Source organism: Perca flavescens, chromosome 18 (assembly GCF_004354835.1).
Source record: "Perca flavescens isolate YP-PL-M2 chromosome 18, PFLA_1.0, whole genome shotgun sequence".
NCBI classification, from domain to species: domain Eukaryota; kingdom Metazoa; phylum Chordata; class Actinopteri; order Perciformes; family Percidae; genus Perca; species Perca flavescens.
In genome coordinates, this window is record NC_041348.1 from 25,458,684 (window position 1) to 25,476,645 (window position 17,962).

Consider the following 17,962-nt stretch of genomic DNA (forward strand, 5'->3'; position numbering starts at 1 on the left):
TTTTTGTTTATTAAAACTGGCTGAAATGTATAAACTAAAAATTTAACTTGGCAGATGTTGTGGAGTGTAATTTTTGTTGTTTATTTGGTCCTTTCATGGAGGGTTAAACAACAATGTCTCTTCACTGTGGATTCAAGTTAAGTCAAGTCTGGTGGAGGTTGTGTGTGTTAAGTTCAGCCAGCTGTAACTCTGCTGCAGGAATGTCCAAATGAAGTGACAGCGGTGTTGGCTTTAATTTCTAAGCGTGGACCCTGTCTGATGTGGCAGACATCAAAGTGAGGCTCTTGCTGTGAGAGGCTGAATGACTATAGGTGTGTGTGTGTGTGTGTGTGTGTGTGTGTGTGTGTGTGTGTGTGTGTGTGTGTGTGTGTGTGTGTGTGTGTTTGTGTTTTGTGTACAATAGAAGCACTTGTTTTCTGCCTTTGTGGGGGTCTCTGTGTGTTTCCTGCAGTGACGTTCGGGTGGATTTCAATGAATGGATCAACTGACTCTCACCACTAATACCACAGTTCTAAGTCTCTCTTCCTACCTGCTTTTAGGTTAACAAATGCAATAAGTGCCTACTATCCACTGCATATTATCAAGACTTTTAATTTCTTTTGTTTCACTGGTTGGTTTAAAAATACAACTTACTATTAATAAATGACGATCTGACACCAAAAATGAAAACACAGGATTTAAACCTGCTTTGATTCCTTAATTGATTGACTTGATGGTCTTTAATACCTGAACCAATACTCTGCAACAACTACATCTGAAGTTATTAAGGTTCTCTACGCTGTGAAAGGTTGATACTTTTTAATTATGTTCTTCCTCCTTGACTCATTTACCTACAAACTCTCGTGTGTGTGTGTGTGTGTGTGTGTGTGTGTGTGTGTGTGTAACACACTTGAGCTCAGCCTACCCATTCTTTGGAATCTGTTGTTGCTTAATTAGTATGCTCGTAAAAAATAAAAAAAAATAGCACTAATTTAGGCGCCTGCTATCGTGCTCTTGAAATCCCTGAAGCATTAACCCCCCGTCTCCTGCAGATTGAAAAATCACTGTAGCGGTTTATGGAGAGCTGCATCACTGAGGCTCGCTGTTTTTATTTGTGTTGGAGTTATTTACGCACTGCAGTGTTCCACTTTATTGCATCTCATGAACTTGTTTGGCTTAAAACTGAACTGAATGTGTGTAGTTCTGCATGTTTACAACTTATTCTTTTCAAATCAACGGTGTCAGCTGGGTATGATAAAGTGTTGCATTAGAATGGTTTTTATTATTATAACGGGGAGAAAAAGAAATCAAGCTAAAGTAAATATTTATGAAAATCCATATTTCATACACAGAAACGCCTAAAAACTACAGCATGTTTTTCTCAAGTATCATGTATATGTTTTGTTGTGAAAACAGAAACTAAATTGTAACTTAAGTTCCAATCCAGCTATCCAACAACTAAATGTGAATTAGTTAAGCAGCTATGAGCTGAACTAAGGAAACGGAAAAGTCTTGAATGGTGGAACAAACAAACAAAATAATATGAACGTCCCACATCCTCATAAAATAGTATTTGAAAGATTTATTAGGATTTGGTGGGTTGTTGTTGTTCTTTATTGTCAGTAATGTTGGCCACGTTTCACGCTGAACATTACCCTAGAAATCTAGACGCAACCTAGTGGCAGCAAATTTATTTTGCAGCCAGGGTCAGTCTAGGCACTCTCTGTTGGCTTGCGAGCTGGAAAAAAACAAATTTTGGTCAGGCCAATCACATTGTGTATAGAGTCGGTGGGCGGGGCTTATGGCTGCTGCTGCTGGGAACATCGGTCTTCTGGAAGACTTGGAGTTAAGCTTTTCTTTGATAAAAGAACAAAGAACGGCACAGAAATCATTCTGAAAAAAGGAAGATGTGTTCAGAGTTTTGCCGACCGGATACGGCAAAAGTTGAATCTATCAACTAGCTCCGCTACCTTCTTCGTTGCTCTGATTGGTTGTAGCGCTATCCTATTACGTGCAGAGGGAATTTGAAAGACAACCGCTTATCCCGCCCCTCGGATTGAGCTCCGTCAATGGTGAGTTCCCAGACCCTACATCTGGATGTGGATCTGGCTTGTCAGGCTAGCTGAAGATGACACCAAAGAACAAAGGAAATGCTGTTCTTTAACATAGCGTTCATTTCATCAGACGAGACAAGACTAAATATGTTCGTCAACAAAATTTTGACGATGACGAGACTTCACCAATGTCCAAAAACCGCTGACTAAGACTAAATTAACTTGCATTATTGTTGCCGAAAAAAAAAGACAAGACTAAAATGTTTTGCATAAAATAAAAACTAAGATAAAATCTCTCTTCATTTTTGTCTACAATCAGTCTTTTTCATCATGAGATAGAATATTCAGCTGTTACGCCTTCAAAATATTCCAAATGAGTTTGTGTTGTTACTGCGAGCCTCTGTCTTTTCGGGTCTTTGGGGTTCAGGTGTTTGACTGAAATGGTTATCAGAAATAATCTCAGAAATAATTTATTTAAAAAAAGACTAACATGTTTTGTCTAAAACTTGACTAAGATATATTGAGTTTTCTTTTGACTAAAACTAGATTAAAATGACGAAACTTTCAGTCGACTAAAACTTGACTAACAAAAAACGATATGTGAATGACTAAATATGACTATAGTATAGTAAATGACTATGAATAAAACTAACAAGGACATTTGGCACAAGACTAAATTAAAAATAGGTGACAAAATTTACACTACTTTAACACTAGTCCTAAAAGTATAATGCATCAATTAATGTTTATGCAACCACACAACCATGGTGACACCACTTGCTTTAATTAATGCATTTTTTTCTGTACTGAGTGAACGTTTTCTGCATCAAGACAGCATAAAATATCTTTGCTGCACTGAGAAAACACAGAGAGACAGACAGACAGAAAGAGAGAGAGGGAGAGAGAGAGAATGAGGTCTGGTCCAATTAGTCTTGACATGTTAATGGCCTGTGTTAGACTTTGGCTGCTTGAATGAGGCTGTTCACTTTTGGGTCCTCTCATTTTGAAGAATAAAGAACTGACTTTACTCCTTATGTTTCTTTGTGTGTGTGTGTGTGTGTGTGTGTGTGTGTGTGTGTGTGTGTGTTCGTTCCTCCTCTTATGATGAGACTCCTATTGGGAATGCTGGATCCTCTCCAGACTTCCCTACAGAAAGGACCATGAACACAGTACAGAAACTCATTAAAAGAGGCTTTATGTTCTCAAAGTCAATTTAGGGGCCCTGAGACTGTGTGTACATGTGACATACATGTCTATATATATGTATGTGTGTGTGTGTGTGTGTAGTGCCAGTCATGTATGTGGTTTGTGGCAGTGCTTGTGCCCTGAATATCTGTTAGTCTGTGCGTGCATTATGCATGTGTGAGCACAAGTATGTGTGTAAATAACTGTGTGCATGTACATGTTTGTGACTATGATTGTTTGTGTCACATCAAATGTGTACAGTATGTGTGCTGTACATAGAAGTATGTTTGTTTTTTTATGCATGTGTCTGTAGGTGTGTGCGTGGGTGTCTTTGTATCCATGTTTGAGTGTGCCTTTTTGTGTCTGTCTCATAATGATATACTGTAGTTTGTGTATTTATTTGCATTGAACTTATGCCAATGTCTGCATGTATAGGGATAAAAGTGTCTCTTCTGGCACACATTTGGTCAGTGATGGAAGATTTAGTGTGTCTGGGGGAAGGAATTTCTCATCCATGTCGAACATAAACAGAGCCAGTTTAGAGACACCTAAACTTCAGAAGCAAAAATGTTGATTGTGTTCCCAAGGGTGTGGTTTAGCCTTTAAAGTTCCTCTTTAAAGTTGTTAGGAGATGCACTTTGTGGTGTCAGATTTGCCCTCTGAAAGTTTTTCTACGGACAAACTTAGCAGCACACATCTGATCTACATTTAAGACAGGTTTTTATCTGGTATCATGTTGTAAAAGGGTGTGTGCTTTCTAAAATAACAGCAACAGAGCTAAAAGTAGTGTAAAGTCTGTGGTTCTGGTAAAATTATTAGTTTAAAATTATTAATAGTCATTGCTTTTTTAATGGTCAAGTATGTCGATGTCCTCTGCCTCGCCACTGTCCAAAAGACCCACTGGCTGGAGTTTTTTAATGAAAGAGTATCCTCTTTCTATCCTCTTTAGCAGAAAAAAAAACTCTTCCAGGGCTCGACCAAAAGTATATATACAGAATTTGCTAAAACTGGTGAAAGACAGCACCTCCTACATATATAAAAGAAAGACAGAGAGGGGTTGAGGGAAACTTCAGTTGAAGTTTAGGTTTGGGTTAAATTATAATTTCTTAAATGTGCAGCCTTTAGCACCAACAAAGATTATTTCACATAAGCCCTAGACCTTCACGTTTTTAAACGTCACGGCTAAACTGAAGAGACGAGTCCATGAGCGAGTCGAGGGGTTGTGGTTAGTTCAGACATGTCATTAACAGCAGGACAGAGAAAAGCGGACACCATACAAGTTTTTAGATTATGGCTTAAAAAAATTGGAAACATTTTACTTTAGTAGACAGCTTTGGTGAATTTTATGGCTATGGTCGAAACCAAGTGATGATGACGTGAGTAACCACGCCACGTTTCTTCTGTGATAACAAGGTAATCACTGTTTAACTTTGTCAAAATCAGTGGATGCTGATCTGACCGATGAAAGAACTGTTGAATAACAGATTGCATTGAGTTATAGAAGCAAGTTTTTTTTATTTATTTTTTTTTTTGGGGAAAAATATGCGGTTTATTTTGTAGAAAAGCTGAGAATTGCTGACTTGCTTCACTTTTAAAAAGTCTGACTGGAGTTAAACCAGATTCAAGAGGAACAAACTGCTGCTTTTTACCTCCTTAAACACAACGTTTCCATCACTGCTGCTGCTGCAAAGACACTTTAAATCTTCTTCTGAACATCTTTAACCGGAAATAAGCTCCAGTTGTCTTTTACATTTATTAAAGTGCTCATATTATGCTTTTTCCCTTTCGTTTATTGTGTTATATATCTTTTTTTGTGCATGTTATAGGTTTACAAAGTGAAAAAGCACAAAGTCCAAAGGGACTTACCATCTCCAACAGAAAACTCTGTTCACAAACTGCTCCAAACAGCTCTATTGTAGTCCAGCCTTTACTTCAGAGACAAACGTGATCACTTTGTAACACATGTTATAATGCTCACCTCTGCTAGTGTGGCACTCCCTCATACTCTGCTTCTGACTGGCTAGTAGTCCTTACCTAGGTACTGAGCATGTGCGACTCCCAACAAAGATAGGAACAGAAGTGAGATGCCTCACTCTGTAGCTAAAACAGAGAGCTCAACACACAGGATGAAAAGAGGAGCTGCGGCAATGTGCAGTACAACAAAAATATGGTGTTTTTTAAAAATAAGACCATGTAAACCTATTCTGATATAACCTAAATACAATTACGAACCTGAAAATGAGCATAATATGAGCACTTTAAATCAACAAACTTTGTTACAGAGGCTAGTGGAACAGAGGCTAGCTCAAATGTGACGTCATGACTTCCATGGAACACTGCCAGTTATGGTCGCTATAGCAACGGAATGTTTAACTGAAACCAACTGCTGGCGACAGAACAGGGAACTATAAATAATCCGCGTTTATTAGAGCCAAAATAGAATTTAGCTGTAGCATTAAAAGCCGACGTAAAACACAAAATAATGATGATAACAAACAGTTACAAACTACTACTAACCCCAGGCTGTTTCAGGGCCAGCTGCCTATTTCTGCTTGGCAATAACATGCCTGTTGCCTATCAATGAAAGACAAAAACTCAAGCTCATAGTGGCTTTCGTGGCTTTAAAGAATAATAACAAACCCACCATCATGTTTTCCAGCAATTAACAGGCTGAGGAAAAAAGCGCCACCATGCCAAACCTGTAAGCTTCATGTTTGCTGGAAAACATGACTCAACTGTACCTAAAGTTTAAGTGGAAGGGAGGCATTAAGGCAGCACTTGAAGATCTGCAGTAGAAGTGGGAATCACCAAAGGCCTCACCATACATCACGATACGATATTATTGCGATTTTAAACATGTTGCAATATTCTGCAATATGTTGCAATTTATTACCTTTTTTCCAACGTCAAATTTTTCACAATTTCAAATTATGTCCCCAATAGGAAACTTTGTCAACATCTGTTTCATCTAAAAAGATACATTTCTCTTTTTTTTTTTATCTCACTTAATTTTAATGCTGCAAAATGGGATTGTAAAGCAGACAAACTGACGAACACCTATATAATAAAAGATTGATACTTGCCGTCTGGGTATTGATACAGTAGAGACCTTTTTCACGGCAGACATGTTGACATGTCACAGTAGGAAAAGCACCTGTGTATTCAAACCATTAATGATGGCTGCATTCCACTTAGGAGAGGTCCTGGTATTGTTCATGCTGACTCACTGAAATAGCTTACTGGGACACTTGATGGAATTGCGCCATCGTTAAGGTTACCAATTTCAGCTGTGCTTTTCCTGCTATGACAAGTCAAAATATCTGCCGTGAAAAAGGTCCATTGCCATGGCAAAATGGAAGATAACTCTATAAACATGGCGGGCTCATGTCCTCAGTCATCCCTGTAAAATACTACAGGTGTCTGTAAAACTAGACTTTGTTTTGTGGATATCCTCTACAAATGGAAGGTGGATGTAAGTCATTGAACTAATTTGACTCACAAGGCCAAAAAACATCAATTTTGCATGATAGTGCCTATGAGGATAGGTGGAAACACCTTACTTGCTATCCATCCAGCTAATGAACACAGATATAAAATGTGTTAAATACTGCTTAAACCACCCAGAAAGTTATCAGTCCAAGCTCTGTCTGCACGGCCATACATGGGCCAATCTCTGGCTATTAGGTGTGTTTGTTGGGTGTTTTACACAACCTGTTATTCTGAGAACTGGCTCCAGATATAGCACAAGGTATATTTGTAGCAATGTCAGGCCAAAATGCAACCAAAAACATCCCAGCCCTCCACAGAGATAAGAGGATTCCTCTATGGCTAGGAGTTGTTGATAATGCTAATGAATATGAGGAAATAATAATAAATCTTTCATTGAGTCTGTTTTTACTTTTTCATGTATTTGCTGGTATGCTTCTCTTAGTTTAAAACAGAAGAACACATTAGCAATGGTAAATAAAGTTAGCAGCAAAATTATCGGGATTCAACAGGTAAAACTAAATGAACTGTACAATAGACATGTACTGAAAAAGGCGGAATCCATCATGTCTTGTAGTTCTCACCCCCTGCATGCAGAATTTAAGATGTTGCCTCAGCCAAAACAAATAGATATACATTTTCCTTTGTACCCTCTGCTATCTCTTTGATAAATTCTGATAAAAGAGGTAACATCTGCACTGAACTGAAATTTAAATTTAAATGTTAGTGGTATTAATATATCAATTTGTCGGATGTGTATTGTAAATTTTAATGATGTTGAATGTTTTTGTTGTCATGTATTGTTTGGGTACTACTTTGCTACTGCAGCAAAACTAATTGCCCCTCTGGGACAAATAAAGGTCTTGAACTTGAAGGTCTTGAACTTGAACTTGAAAAATCCAGTTAAATTTAGGAATATTTCATAGACTCTAGAGTTGTCCTTAAATTCACCATACGAGCACAATGCTAGATAATTTTTTTCAAAAGGGTTCTGCTCTGCTACAAGACAAGAGAACCAACTGTTTTATGTTCCTTTTGCATGAGTCAACATGCATGCAAGGACAATAATTAAGAACAAAATTGTGTATTACGGTAAAATTGCATGAATTGATGATGATAATGACTTGTTAGTGGTACAGAGATGGTTCTCTATGCCCTCAGACTGACCGGATATCAAAAATATGTTCCTAATTTTAATCTTAAACCTGCTGAAAACATTTGAAGTAGATGTGATGTCAAATGCACTGCAGAACTGAATTACAATTATAAAACTCTGGATTGTTACTGAATTTGTTTAACGCACATACTGTAGCCACATGTGAAAACACCTAATACAGCAATCAAACGTCTATTTCTGTGCCGTTTTAAAAACGACATAGTTTAGTCCAACACCTCTTCTGTAAATGCAGTAATGTTTTACAGCATCGTATCTGCAAACTAAGCTATTGTAATACCTTGGATGTACTAAGAGAAAAACATCTGAAAGAGCTTAGGAACTTTCTCCAATGGAGAGACAACAGAAAAGCGGCAGCTTTAGACAAAACTCTGCATCTGGTTTCTTTTTAGAAAAGTTGAGGAAAGTTCAGCATCACATTGTGATTAGACCAATCAATTGCAACCAAGAGGAGGTGTTGGTTCATGCAATGCAGCCGGATACTGTAGAATAAAGCTCACTTGAACATTAAAAGTGTAACGCTCTGTGGGACAACAAAATCAGCTTTACACTTTTAATCCAACAATTTGAGCAACTAGAACGCGTCACAACTTTCTGTTTCAGCTTTTTGGTTTCAGAGAGAGAGAGAGAGAGAGAGAGAGAGTGGGGAGAGGGAGAGAGAGAGAGGGAGAGAGAGAGAGAGTTGTCCATGATAACTGATGGGACTGTCTTTGAACACAAACAATGAACAAATGGGGACAGTTGTTCTCCTTTCGCAACCAAGGAAGTCATATAATATTGTCTCTTCATTTCTTCGCACCCACACATAGAAAATAGTTGAACGTAATTAAGATTAGAAGATTTGTAGTCTATAGGCCAACACATACTCATATAGTGTCCAATTATTTTTTATTTCAATCTGAACCTAACGTGACTTTCAATTTTATGTAGGACATATTGTGGACCATTAAAAAAATCATCATCAAAAATCAAAATGAATTTAAAGAATGCAAGAATTCAGCTATTTTTTTGGAGAGGATTCGACAAAGCTTTGTCCAAATAAATTGTTGAAATGAAGTGAGTCATTTTGAATCAAACCTTTAAATAAATAGCATCCTGGCACTTCCCACATTACCGATGATTATTTATCAGAAACCTCATTGTGTAAATATTTTGTGAAAGCAATAGTCAACACTACAATATCGTTGCGGTATCGATACTGAGGTATTTGGTCAAAAATATCGTGATATTTCTCCATATCGCCCAGCCCTACCTCCGACCCACAAAAATGTGCAAAGTAGCACTACTTTGGACTGTCTTTGACTTTGAATAAACAAATGACAATTCCTGAATTTAAGGAGGTTTCAGAATACCATACATGCAAAGCACAACCAGCTACAGACAACAAGTGTCAGACAGAGCGTGATGTCACTTATAGGCAGGCTACCAGACACTGTTTTTGAGTCACATCGTTGTCTGTGTTTGGGGGCGTGTTTGGTGGGAAGGTAACTTGCACGCCAAATGCAGGGAGGGGGGAGGGGGGGAGAGAGACTCTTTTCCTGCTTCCAACGTCAGCTACATGATTGCTGGATACACCAAACTTACTTTTCTTCACTTTCCTGGAGCACGAGCGGATAGCTGAAAGGAACATTGCGACTGTTGTGTGGAATAAGGTTGGCGAAAAAAAAAGCGCTATGCTTTTCCGTGTCTATTTTTTCACTAAGAGGAAACTCAACAAAAAGCCATTTTCCAACACTAAATATCAAACAAAAGCCAGACACTATATAGTATTAAGTTGCTGTGAGGTCTAGCCTACATTCACCACTTCTAACCAGAGGCAGAACATAACCTAATTTTGGAGATCATTCCTTCACAGCGCTGTGCAATGCGAGAAAATCTCAGAGCTGAACTGGGCAGACACAGCACTTTTCATCAGACTCACCCCCGGTTAATTAAGTCTACTGCTAACTAATAACATTACTGTTGCCAAAATACCCCGGGAATCAAATCCCCTACTTCACAGTTAATTATCAAGCCACTAAACCTGTATGGAAATGAACACCTCTGCTGAAGTGTTACATTTGTTAACGATCATACAACACAACACCGTCTCTCTCTCTCTCACACACACACACACACACACACACACACACACACACACACACACACACACACACACACACACACACACACACACACACACACACACACACACAGTCCGGTTCTGGTGGTTGATTAACGCAGATATGTGCTGAATAGCGCTCATAACGGGCCAGTTGGGTAGCGCACCGCCATGAGTCCATGACTCTAATGTCTGATTACTCCACATTTTCATTTTGATATATTTTGTGATTGCATTCTGAATCTGCAACGTTCTCTGTCAGGTTAATCAGTAAGTTAGTAGTAGGGTATGCAGGGGAGTTGCATATTAAGTGGTTTGGGGTCCTTCTGTAAGTAATTTTGGGGTACAATTTGCTTTTGATGAATTCTACAAGCAGCAATACCACAGGCCAAGCAATCGGCCGGTTCCAAACAGGCACATTTTCAACGGGCACTGCACTAGTATTATAGAATGTTAAAGAGCTAACAGGACTCCAAGAAGGAAAACGATGCATGGAAACTTACCGTGTGCCGATAGCAGTAATAAAAAAACTGCTCAATGAGACATGAGCAAACAAAAGCTTCAGGCTCTCGAGAGGTCAAAAGAAAGCTCCGAGTCTGTACGTGTAAACAACTGTTCCCACTCAGGAACTTACGCAGGTCAGCCCACAGGGTTTCTGGGAAGTAAAGTGTTTAAAAGTTACATCATGCCACCATTTGGGCCACTAACATGCACAGTTGTCTAGTGCAGCTTAAGAGCTAAAAAAATCAAACATGTCTCTCAAGTTCCTCCTCTTGAGTTGTGTTGGCTACAACAAGTGACTACAAAGACAAAAGGTTTCTCTGGCAGGCGCCTCTGAGATGATAAAAGTCTGGATTCTGGCTCAAGGAATAGACACGGATTTTCAGCGGAATTGAACACGTGACCTTTCAATCATGGACCAATCTCTATGCTGCCACTGAGAGCACTGTCCTATCTGCATGGAGATACGCTTGTTAAAATAATGGACTGATAAGGCCTCATGATAAATGGAGCAGCTGGCCTTTTCATCCTCCGTCATTTTGGTTCTATCCGTCTCTGTTTCCATTTACCACTCTCCCCCCTTCACTTGTCAAAAACTAAGATTTAGGATCAGATGCGCTATACTTATAATGACATGAATGCAGATATTTCCAGCCAAAGATGCTCCGTGATCCTGCTTTGCTATGAAATACGGATGTGTTTAACTGACGGGAGACGCTGGCTGAGCAATGAAGTTGGGAGAAACCCAAAAGGAGGCAGCATAAGAGCTGGAAAAAAACTAACTAAAAGTCAAGTGAGAATTCAAACAAAAAAAAAGCAAATGTGGATAACACAGAGTTGAATCTGTGTTCACATCGGAAAACTGGCAGCCACTGTGAGTGTGTTTGTGCGTGCACTGTGTGTGTATGTGGCGAATGGGCCTCCTGTGACGTTACGCTGGAGCCACTTAGCTTTTGGATGGCCGGCCCTTGATGGCCGGCCCTTGATTTAAAAGAGGCCGGTTGAAAAGCCTGGTTTGATTTTCTAAACCAACCTCATCTAAAAGCCTTGAATAACTAAATACCTCTTTGACGACATTGAAACCGTTCCAAAGTCTAAACTACATCTCTGTGCCTGGGAATACTGGCATCAGCAGTGTGGTTACGGCGTGAGTGGGAGGCTCGAGGGGAGGAGAGTCTTGAAATGAAATTAGGATCAGTGAGAGCAGTCGATTTCTCCAGGATACTGCTGGTCTGAAGCCAGACAGCTCTTAAACCTGTTTCTGGGTCAGTCACTCCTCTTTCTAACTCTATCTTCCTTAATTGTTCTCTCCTTCTCGCTCTGTCTCTATCAGCCTCTCTTTGTCTTCCTCTCCTGTAATAACAGAGCTGGCATTTGCAAGGAGGCCACAGCAGGGTTCGCAGAAGGTAGGCCATAAAGTCTGACACGCATCCAAAGCTCACACACACACACACACACACACACACACACACACACACACACACACACACACACACGGATTGGCCATGAGGCTACTGTGGCATCACGCCAGGGTTTTTCCAAATGAACCCGGAGGAGGAACTGCAGCAGTGTAAGCTCTGAAGACGCTGGAATTTATTACGGCACCGCGTCACACACCGGCTGATATGAAATAACAACAGCTAATGCTAATTTCCATAACTCACAAGTCAGAATTTCCACATTACAGTTTCACTTTTTTGTGCCAATCACTGAGACGTGTGATGTGTGAAAGTGATATTGAGACATAATCTAGCTTTGGAAGTCAGTAAGGGTGGTTTGGGACTGGATAATTTGCTTTTCTTTGTTTTTTTTTTTTTTTTTTTTTACAACTAGGGAAATATTTTGATGGGTGAGTGAATGACTTTAGTTTCCACATCAATTGTCACTCTTCAAAACAAGAAGACTCAAGACAGTATGGCCGAAAGCTCCAAAACAAGCGTGAGATGGTTTCGTTGTTATTTTCTGTTCCAAGGTCGAAAGATTAAGGGAAAGTTCATCCCAAAGTCAAAAATAAGAATTTTCCTCCTACCTGTAGTGCTATTTATCAATCTAGATTGTTTTGGCGTGAGTTGCCCAGTGTTGGAGATTTGTTTTCTTTTCATTTTTGGTGCTTTGAGCAACTAGTTCTATTATATATGAGAGAAGGCAGACATTATTAGGGCAGATATGCCCAATTAAATTAACCACAATTGGTTAGAGAAGCAAAAAAAAAAAATCATTCAATTACGCAACCCCACTTCCTGTACTTTTCTTGCAGTCAGCTGGTTTTGACTTGATCTACAGTCAAGAGATGCTGAATGCTGAAAGCTGAACCCTCACACATTGCACAAACCTGCACGACTTAAAGGTGCCCTGCCACACGTATTTCATTACTTTGTGGTAATGTCTGAAGTTCTACCATGGACTCTGTAACATTTTTTTGTGGAAAAAATGCCTTGGTTACCTTGTTTCAAGCCTTTCTAGCGTGGTATAGAAAGCCTACAGGAAGACTCAGCTCGATTTGTGCCACTTCTCATTAATATTCAACAAGCTAAGCTGTTTGAATCTGATTGGCTAACAGCTAGCCAATGAGAGCCTGGCTGTCAGAATCCTTTACCCAGCCCAACTGGGCAAGCTCATGAATAGTAATGAGCTCAGGCAATAAGATGTCAGACTGACCAGCTTTTGTAATTGGCCTGATTTCTCTGCTTATTTCTGTTCAGTGGCTAGAGCTGACAGAGCTGACGGAGGAGGTAGCAGTTCATTTTCACATTCACCACATAACACAAACACATATGGACCTAACATATTTCCAAAAATGCAAGTAAAAACGGTTTTGTGTGGCAGGGCACCTTTAACCAAATTATCATGGCCTCCATCTCCTAGAAAATCAGTTGTGATGCCAACTCCTGAACCAGGCTAAAGGTGGTGCTTTTTTTTTTTTTACGTTACCCTGAGGATCCCTCATGTTAAACGTTCTGTATAGTGGACTCCTCCGCAGATTGAAACCTGGCACTCCCACAGCCATGCATTAGGGCAGTATGGGAACCATGCAGCACAAAGGGAACCCGCCACCGTCACGCTTTATCTCTACTCTACCCTTTTATGTTGCTGTCTAAAAAGTCAAGCTTGTCACGCTTCCAAAATGCCGTGACATACCTAACTTCACATGTGGGAATCAAGTTTAAACCTGTCACTCATGCACAGAGCTGTGCGTTAACAGCAGGAAGCACAGAGGTCAGTCGTACACCGCGCTTGGAAAACTGATTTCACGATTCAGATTAGAAAAATCTCTACGGACAGAGTGAAGCTGCATTAAACAAATACAGAGACCTGTGCTACTTCTGGCATTGAAACATTATATTACAAACTTTTCAACAGATATAGGTCTTAGCAGTGAACTTGTCAAGTGAATAAATTCAATAAAATCACCAGCAGGACTTTTACATGACTGGAGTTAAGGTTATGCTTCAAATGATTGTTTATTTATTGTGTGTGTGTGTGTGTGTGTGTGTGTGTGTGTGTGTGTGTGTGTGTGTGTTCTCAATGCTAAACTAAAACAGACAGTTTAAAAGGGGAGTACAGTTTCAGACCACATGCCAGAGTGTTTTTGTGGGTTGTATGTGTGTATGTGTATATGTGCGCGCGTGCGTGCGTGCGTGCGTGTCCTTTACATTACAATTCAACCTTGAGGAATGGCTGATGTCATCTGCACAACTGAGCTATGAAAACAAAAGATGGACAAAATACTCTCTTTCTCAATGTGTGCAGTACAGTACATTATTTCCTTTCACCTTTCTTTATTTCTTTCTTTTACACCTTTCTTTTTCTCCCTGACTGAGGCCGGACAAACTGGCAATGAAGGAAAGTTATGTGGAAGAGATGAAAGATAGATACCGGGTATGAACTACCCTATCCATCGTGTGTGATATTAACAGTTTTCACCCTGATCTAACACTTCGATTTTCATTCAATTTGAGGTTAGGCACTAGACGCTTTCTATACAATACTATACAATATGGCATGGTGATGTGGACACTCAGCTCCTTTTGCAGATGCTGTATATATTCCATAATATATTCTGTAATGCTACTATTTTAAGTACTTACATACATAGTGGACTGTATATTGTACTTTTCATAATCTTCATTACCAGTAAGCATGTCACGGAAAGCAATACGCGGAAGAAGGTCATGATCATCATCAAACAAATATGACCACAACATTTCCATTTTTGTAGTAGTATTAAAATGATGAGGGTTAGGAAAATTATGAGTTACTACTTTTCCTCTTGTTATTTATTAAACTGTTTGCATAAGAAAACCATATAATACTGACTACTCTAAACAAGATACCATGGAGCCATCGTCTGTCCTTGTGAAAGGCACAGGATGTTTCTGAGGGCAGAGCAGGCAGAGGAGATTCCCCTGAAGATAAACTGGCGACTTTGTTATGACTATAGACTTTGTATCACATTACACGTTGTATTACAAAAGCTCTTGTAAGAGAGTATTTCATTAGTCACTTCTGTACTTAAGCTGTGAGTTTTGTAACTGGCTCCTTGTTATGTTCGCAAGTAAAAATGAACTTTGAAATAACTTCAATGGTTCTGTCTATCCTTTGATAATGTAATTATTCTAACAATGAGCTAAATGTTCACTTTGTGTGGACTAATGTATTATTGTAAATGTTTGTTGGGCTCCGAAAAGCATCCTAAAGTGGTAAAATAATTAGTTCTTGTATTTCCAGAGCTCCCCAATCACCAAAATTCCAGGATTAAACGACTGCCCAAGACATACAGCTAATGGAAGACTTGGTCACACCCTACCTGCCAGGCAGAGTCCAAAGATGGTGAGAAGGACCAGGATGTAGAGGAACACGATGGCGTACTTGATGGCTGAGAGGGAGTTCAGGTGAGCACAGCACTGATCCTGCTTCCTGCGCCGCTTACCAGAACCTGACCAAGACAAAGAATAAATAAAAAATAGGGTCCAAAACAATACAAAAGTTGAAATTGAGGTGCAAATATTTTGCAGTCGCATTACACTGGGTTTTCTAATAAATAAAACAGCAGGAGGAATTTGGCTTTTGGAACAAACAAATTAATGTTGTTTAGATTTGTTTGCCTTCTACAAAACAAAGCCGTTCCTGTAAAAACTTGTTTATTAGTGGCAGGGCCATTTTGTGTAAGGCGAGAGGCTGTTCACAATAACAAAGCTCATGTTTTCCAGTTACTTGATACAAAAATGTTAGGAAGGAGAGTACATAAAAGCAAGGACTGGTGGTCGAAGCTAAAACTAATAATTCCAAAGGCTTTTTTTTTTATAAAGCCTGACATTTACTGGTACAATGACATACTGTGTGAACCCAAAGTAACCTCATACACATAATCACTTAATGACTGCAATGCACACAATCATGTTATCTACCTCATAGCACACTAGAGAACATACAATTATAGACAATTAACCAAGCAGCAACATCAAACACATTTCTTGTGTTTAAACGGTCTCATGACAGATACAAATTAGATGAGAAATCATGTATGCATTTGGCACGGCTAAAATGTTTATAACACACACAAGTATAGATACATGAATACATAACAGAACTCAAAAAAATACACAGACTCACTAAGGAGCTATTACTATAATTCATGTCACCGTTTAACACTACTCTCAGGGTCAAACAGATGTTGGAGAATTAGTCTTGACAAAACTGACACAGCACTGCGTATGTTTGATGGAAGTGTTTTGTCCTGTGTGTGTGTGTGTGTGTGTGTGTGTGTGTGTGTGTGTGTGTGTGTGTGTGTGTGTGTGTGTGTGTGTGTGATAGCTTGGCAGGAGGCAGGGATTAAGCTGTACATCCCCTTCAGGTCAAGAGGATGAAGCGATTTTCAAAGGTTATTTTATTATTTAAAAAATGTTTTCAGACATAAGCGCACAAGTGTATTGTTTATGAGTAATTATCCTCAACATTATTAAAGAAATGAATGTGTGCTTTGCCTCAATTGTTTGGAACTATTTCAAATAGAAGTAGACAAAGGCAGCCATCTCATTTTTAGCCACTTTTGAAGGCTAGCAGGCTTTATCAGTTGTTGGTTGCTAGCTATAATTAAATTGAATTAGAAATACAATTCATTTTAGTTGGAAACTTAGTCTCTGCTTGACTTTTTAATGTTTCCAGCTGATTTGCCTCCATTGAGAGTAGTACAGAAGTGTCTTTAGCGTGTTTTATATAACGGCTACATATGCTAACTCTGAAGGCTAAAGAAAAAGGACTAAAGCGACAGTAGCCTAAAAATTGATCATCTATTTTGAACACATGGACAAAAAGGAGCAGCATTGTTAACTCTTTTCGACTTGGAAGAAATGCTAGGTTAGCCTACTCATACAACTTAGCCATGCATGCTAACATTAGCAGGTTAGAACAGACAAACTTTAGTCTAGTGTTTTGGGGTTTGAATAGGCAAAAGACATTACCTTCAAAACCTTCTTGGTTAGCGAGTATTTGCTAACTGCTAACTTCTTCAGAATGGTGAGAAGACTCCAAAGCTTGACAGATATTAGTTACGGTTGCTAAGCTAACCGTGTGCAGTTAGCAGTTAGCAAATACTCAAGGGGAGGGGTTAAGGGAGGGGTTTAGTGAACGTCAATGTCAACTGTTTGACACATTAGTAAAACACCAAATGTCACAAAAAAGCCTGAATTCTGTACCACTGGTGTCACTCAAGCTACAAGCTATATATAGTTATAATGAGATCTTCCTGTGAACAGTCATGATGTTGGCTTGAGTCTTACTTTAAAATGTAAACACTGATTTTTTGCAGTGCGGCCTCCCAACAGCATGCTTTCATTTGGACCTTGACAATCTGTCAGTGGACACTGGTGGATTGTTGCTGATGCACACGCACTTTTCAAGCCACACACACACACACACACACACACACACACACACACACACACACACACACACACACACACACACACACACACACACACACACACACACACACACACACACACTCCTCCAGCGTAAAACAAACACAGCTGGCTCAGATGTGTCACATGGCTGGAATGTATAGGAACAGAAATTACACTAAAAGCCGCCTTTAAGTTAAACTCATGCTGAACTGAGACAAAACAACTACACATCATACAAACACCTTCATAAAAACCAGGCAGGAAAATAAAACCAGCAGTCTGGAGCTTAAGGGGGAAATTATCACATACTTTTCTGTCTTCTGACGTGTATTCCTCCAGCCCCGGTGTAAGACACACATTAATACGCTTGCTTGAGGTTGTTCCCAGTCCAGAGTTAGATGAGAAGGTTGATTTAATACCAATCTCATGTATGTGCCTTTAATGAGCCAGACCAGCGAGTTGATTAGCTTAGCGTAAACACTTGAAGTGGACATTGACTTGCAACTCCCCCTCAAAACCACAGTCGTCATGTTGTTGTTCGGAGTAAATGAGAGAGAGAGAGAGAGAGAGAGAGAGAGAG

The 17,962-nt window shown here is 39.4% G+C and overlaps 1 protein-coding gene and 1 long non-coding RNA gene across 4 annotated transcripts in view; one reads left to right on the plus strand and one right to left on the minus strand.

The window, feature by feature from the left end:
- scara5 (scavenger receptor class A, member 5 (putative)) overlaps positions 1-17,962 on the minus strand; it is a 78,330-nt gene that overhangs the window by 50,945 nt on the left and 9,423 nt on the right. For 2 of the 3 annotated variants that reach the window (XM_028605382.1, XM_028605383.1), the window contains one exon: positions 15,288-15,416. In XM_028605382.1, coding sequence (XP_028461183.1) covers positions 15,288-15,416 — 129 coding nt within the window. Of the gene's footprint in view, positions 1-15,287; positions 15,417-16,941; positions 16,982-17,962 lie in introns of those variants that run through there. The other variant, XM_028605384.1, reaches the window with a different exon arrangement.
- Positions 11,679-16,364, plus strand: LOC114573291 (uncharacterized). The gene is made up of 3 exons (XR_003694877.1): positions 11,679-11,886; positions 15,209-15,372; positions 16,295-16,364. It is a non-coding gene; the product is annotated as an uncharacterized LOC114573291 (long non-coding RNA).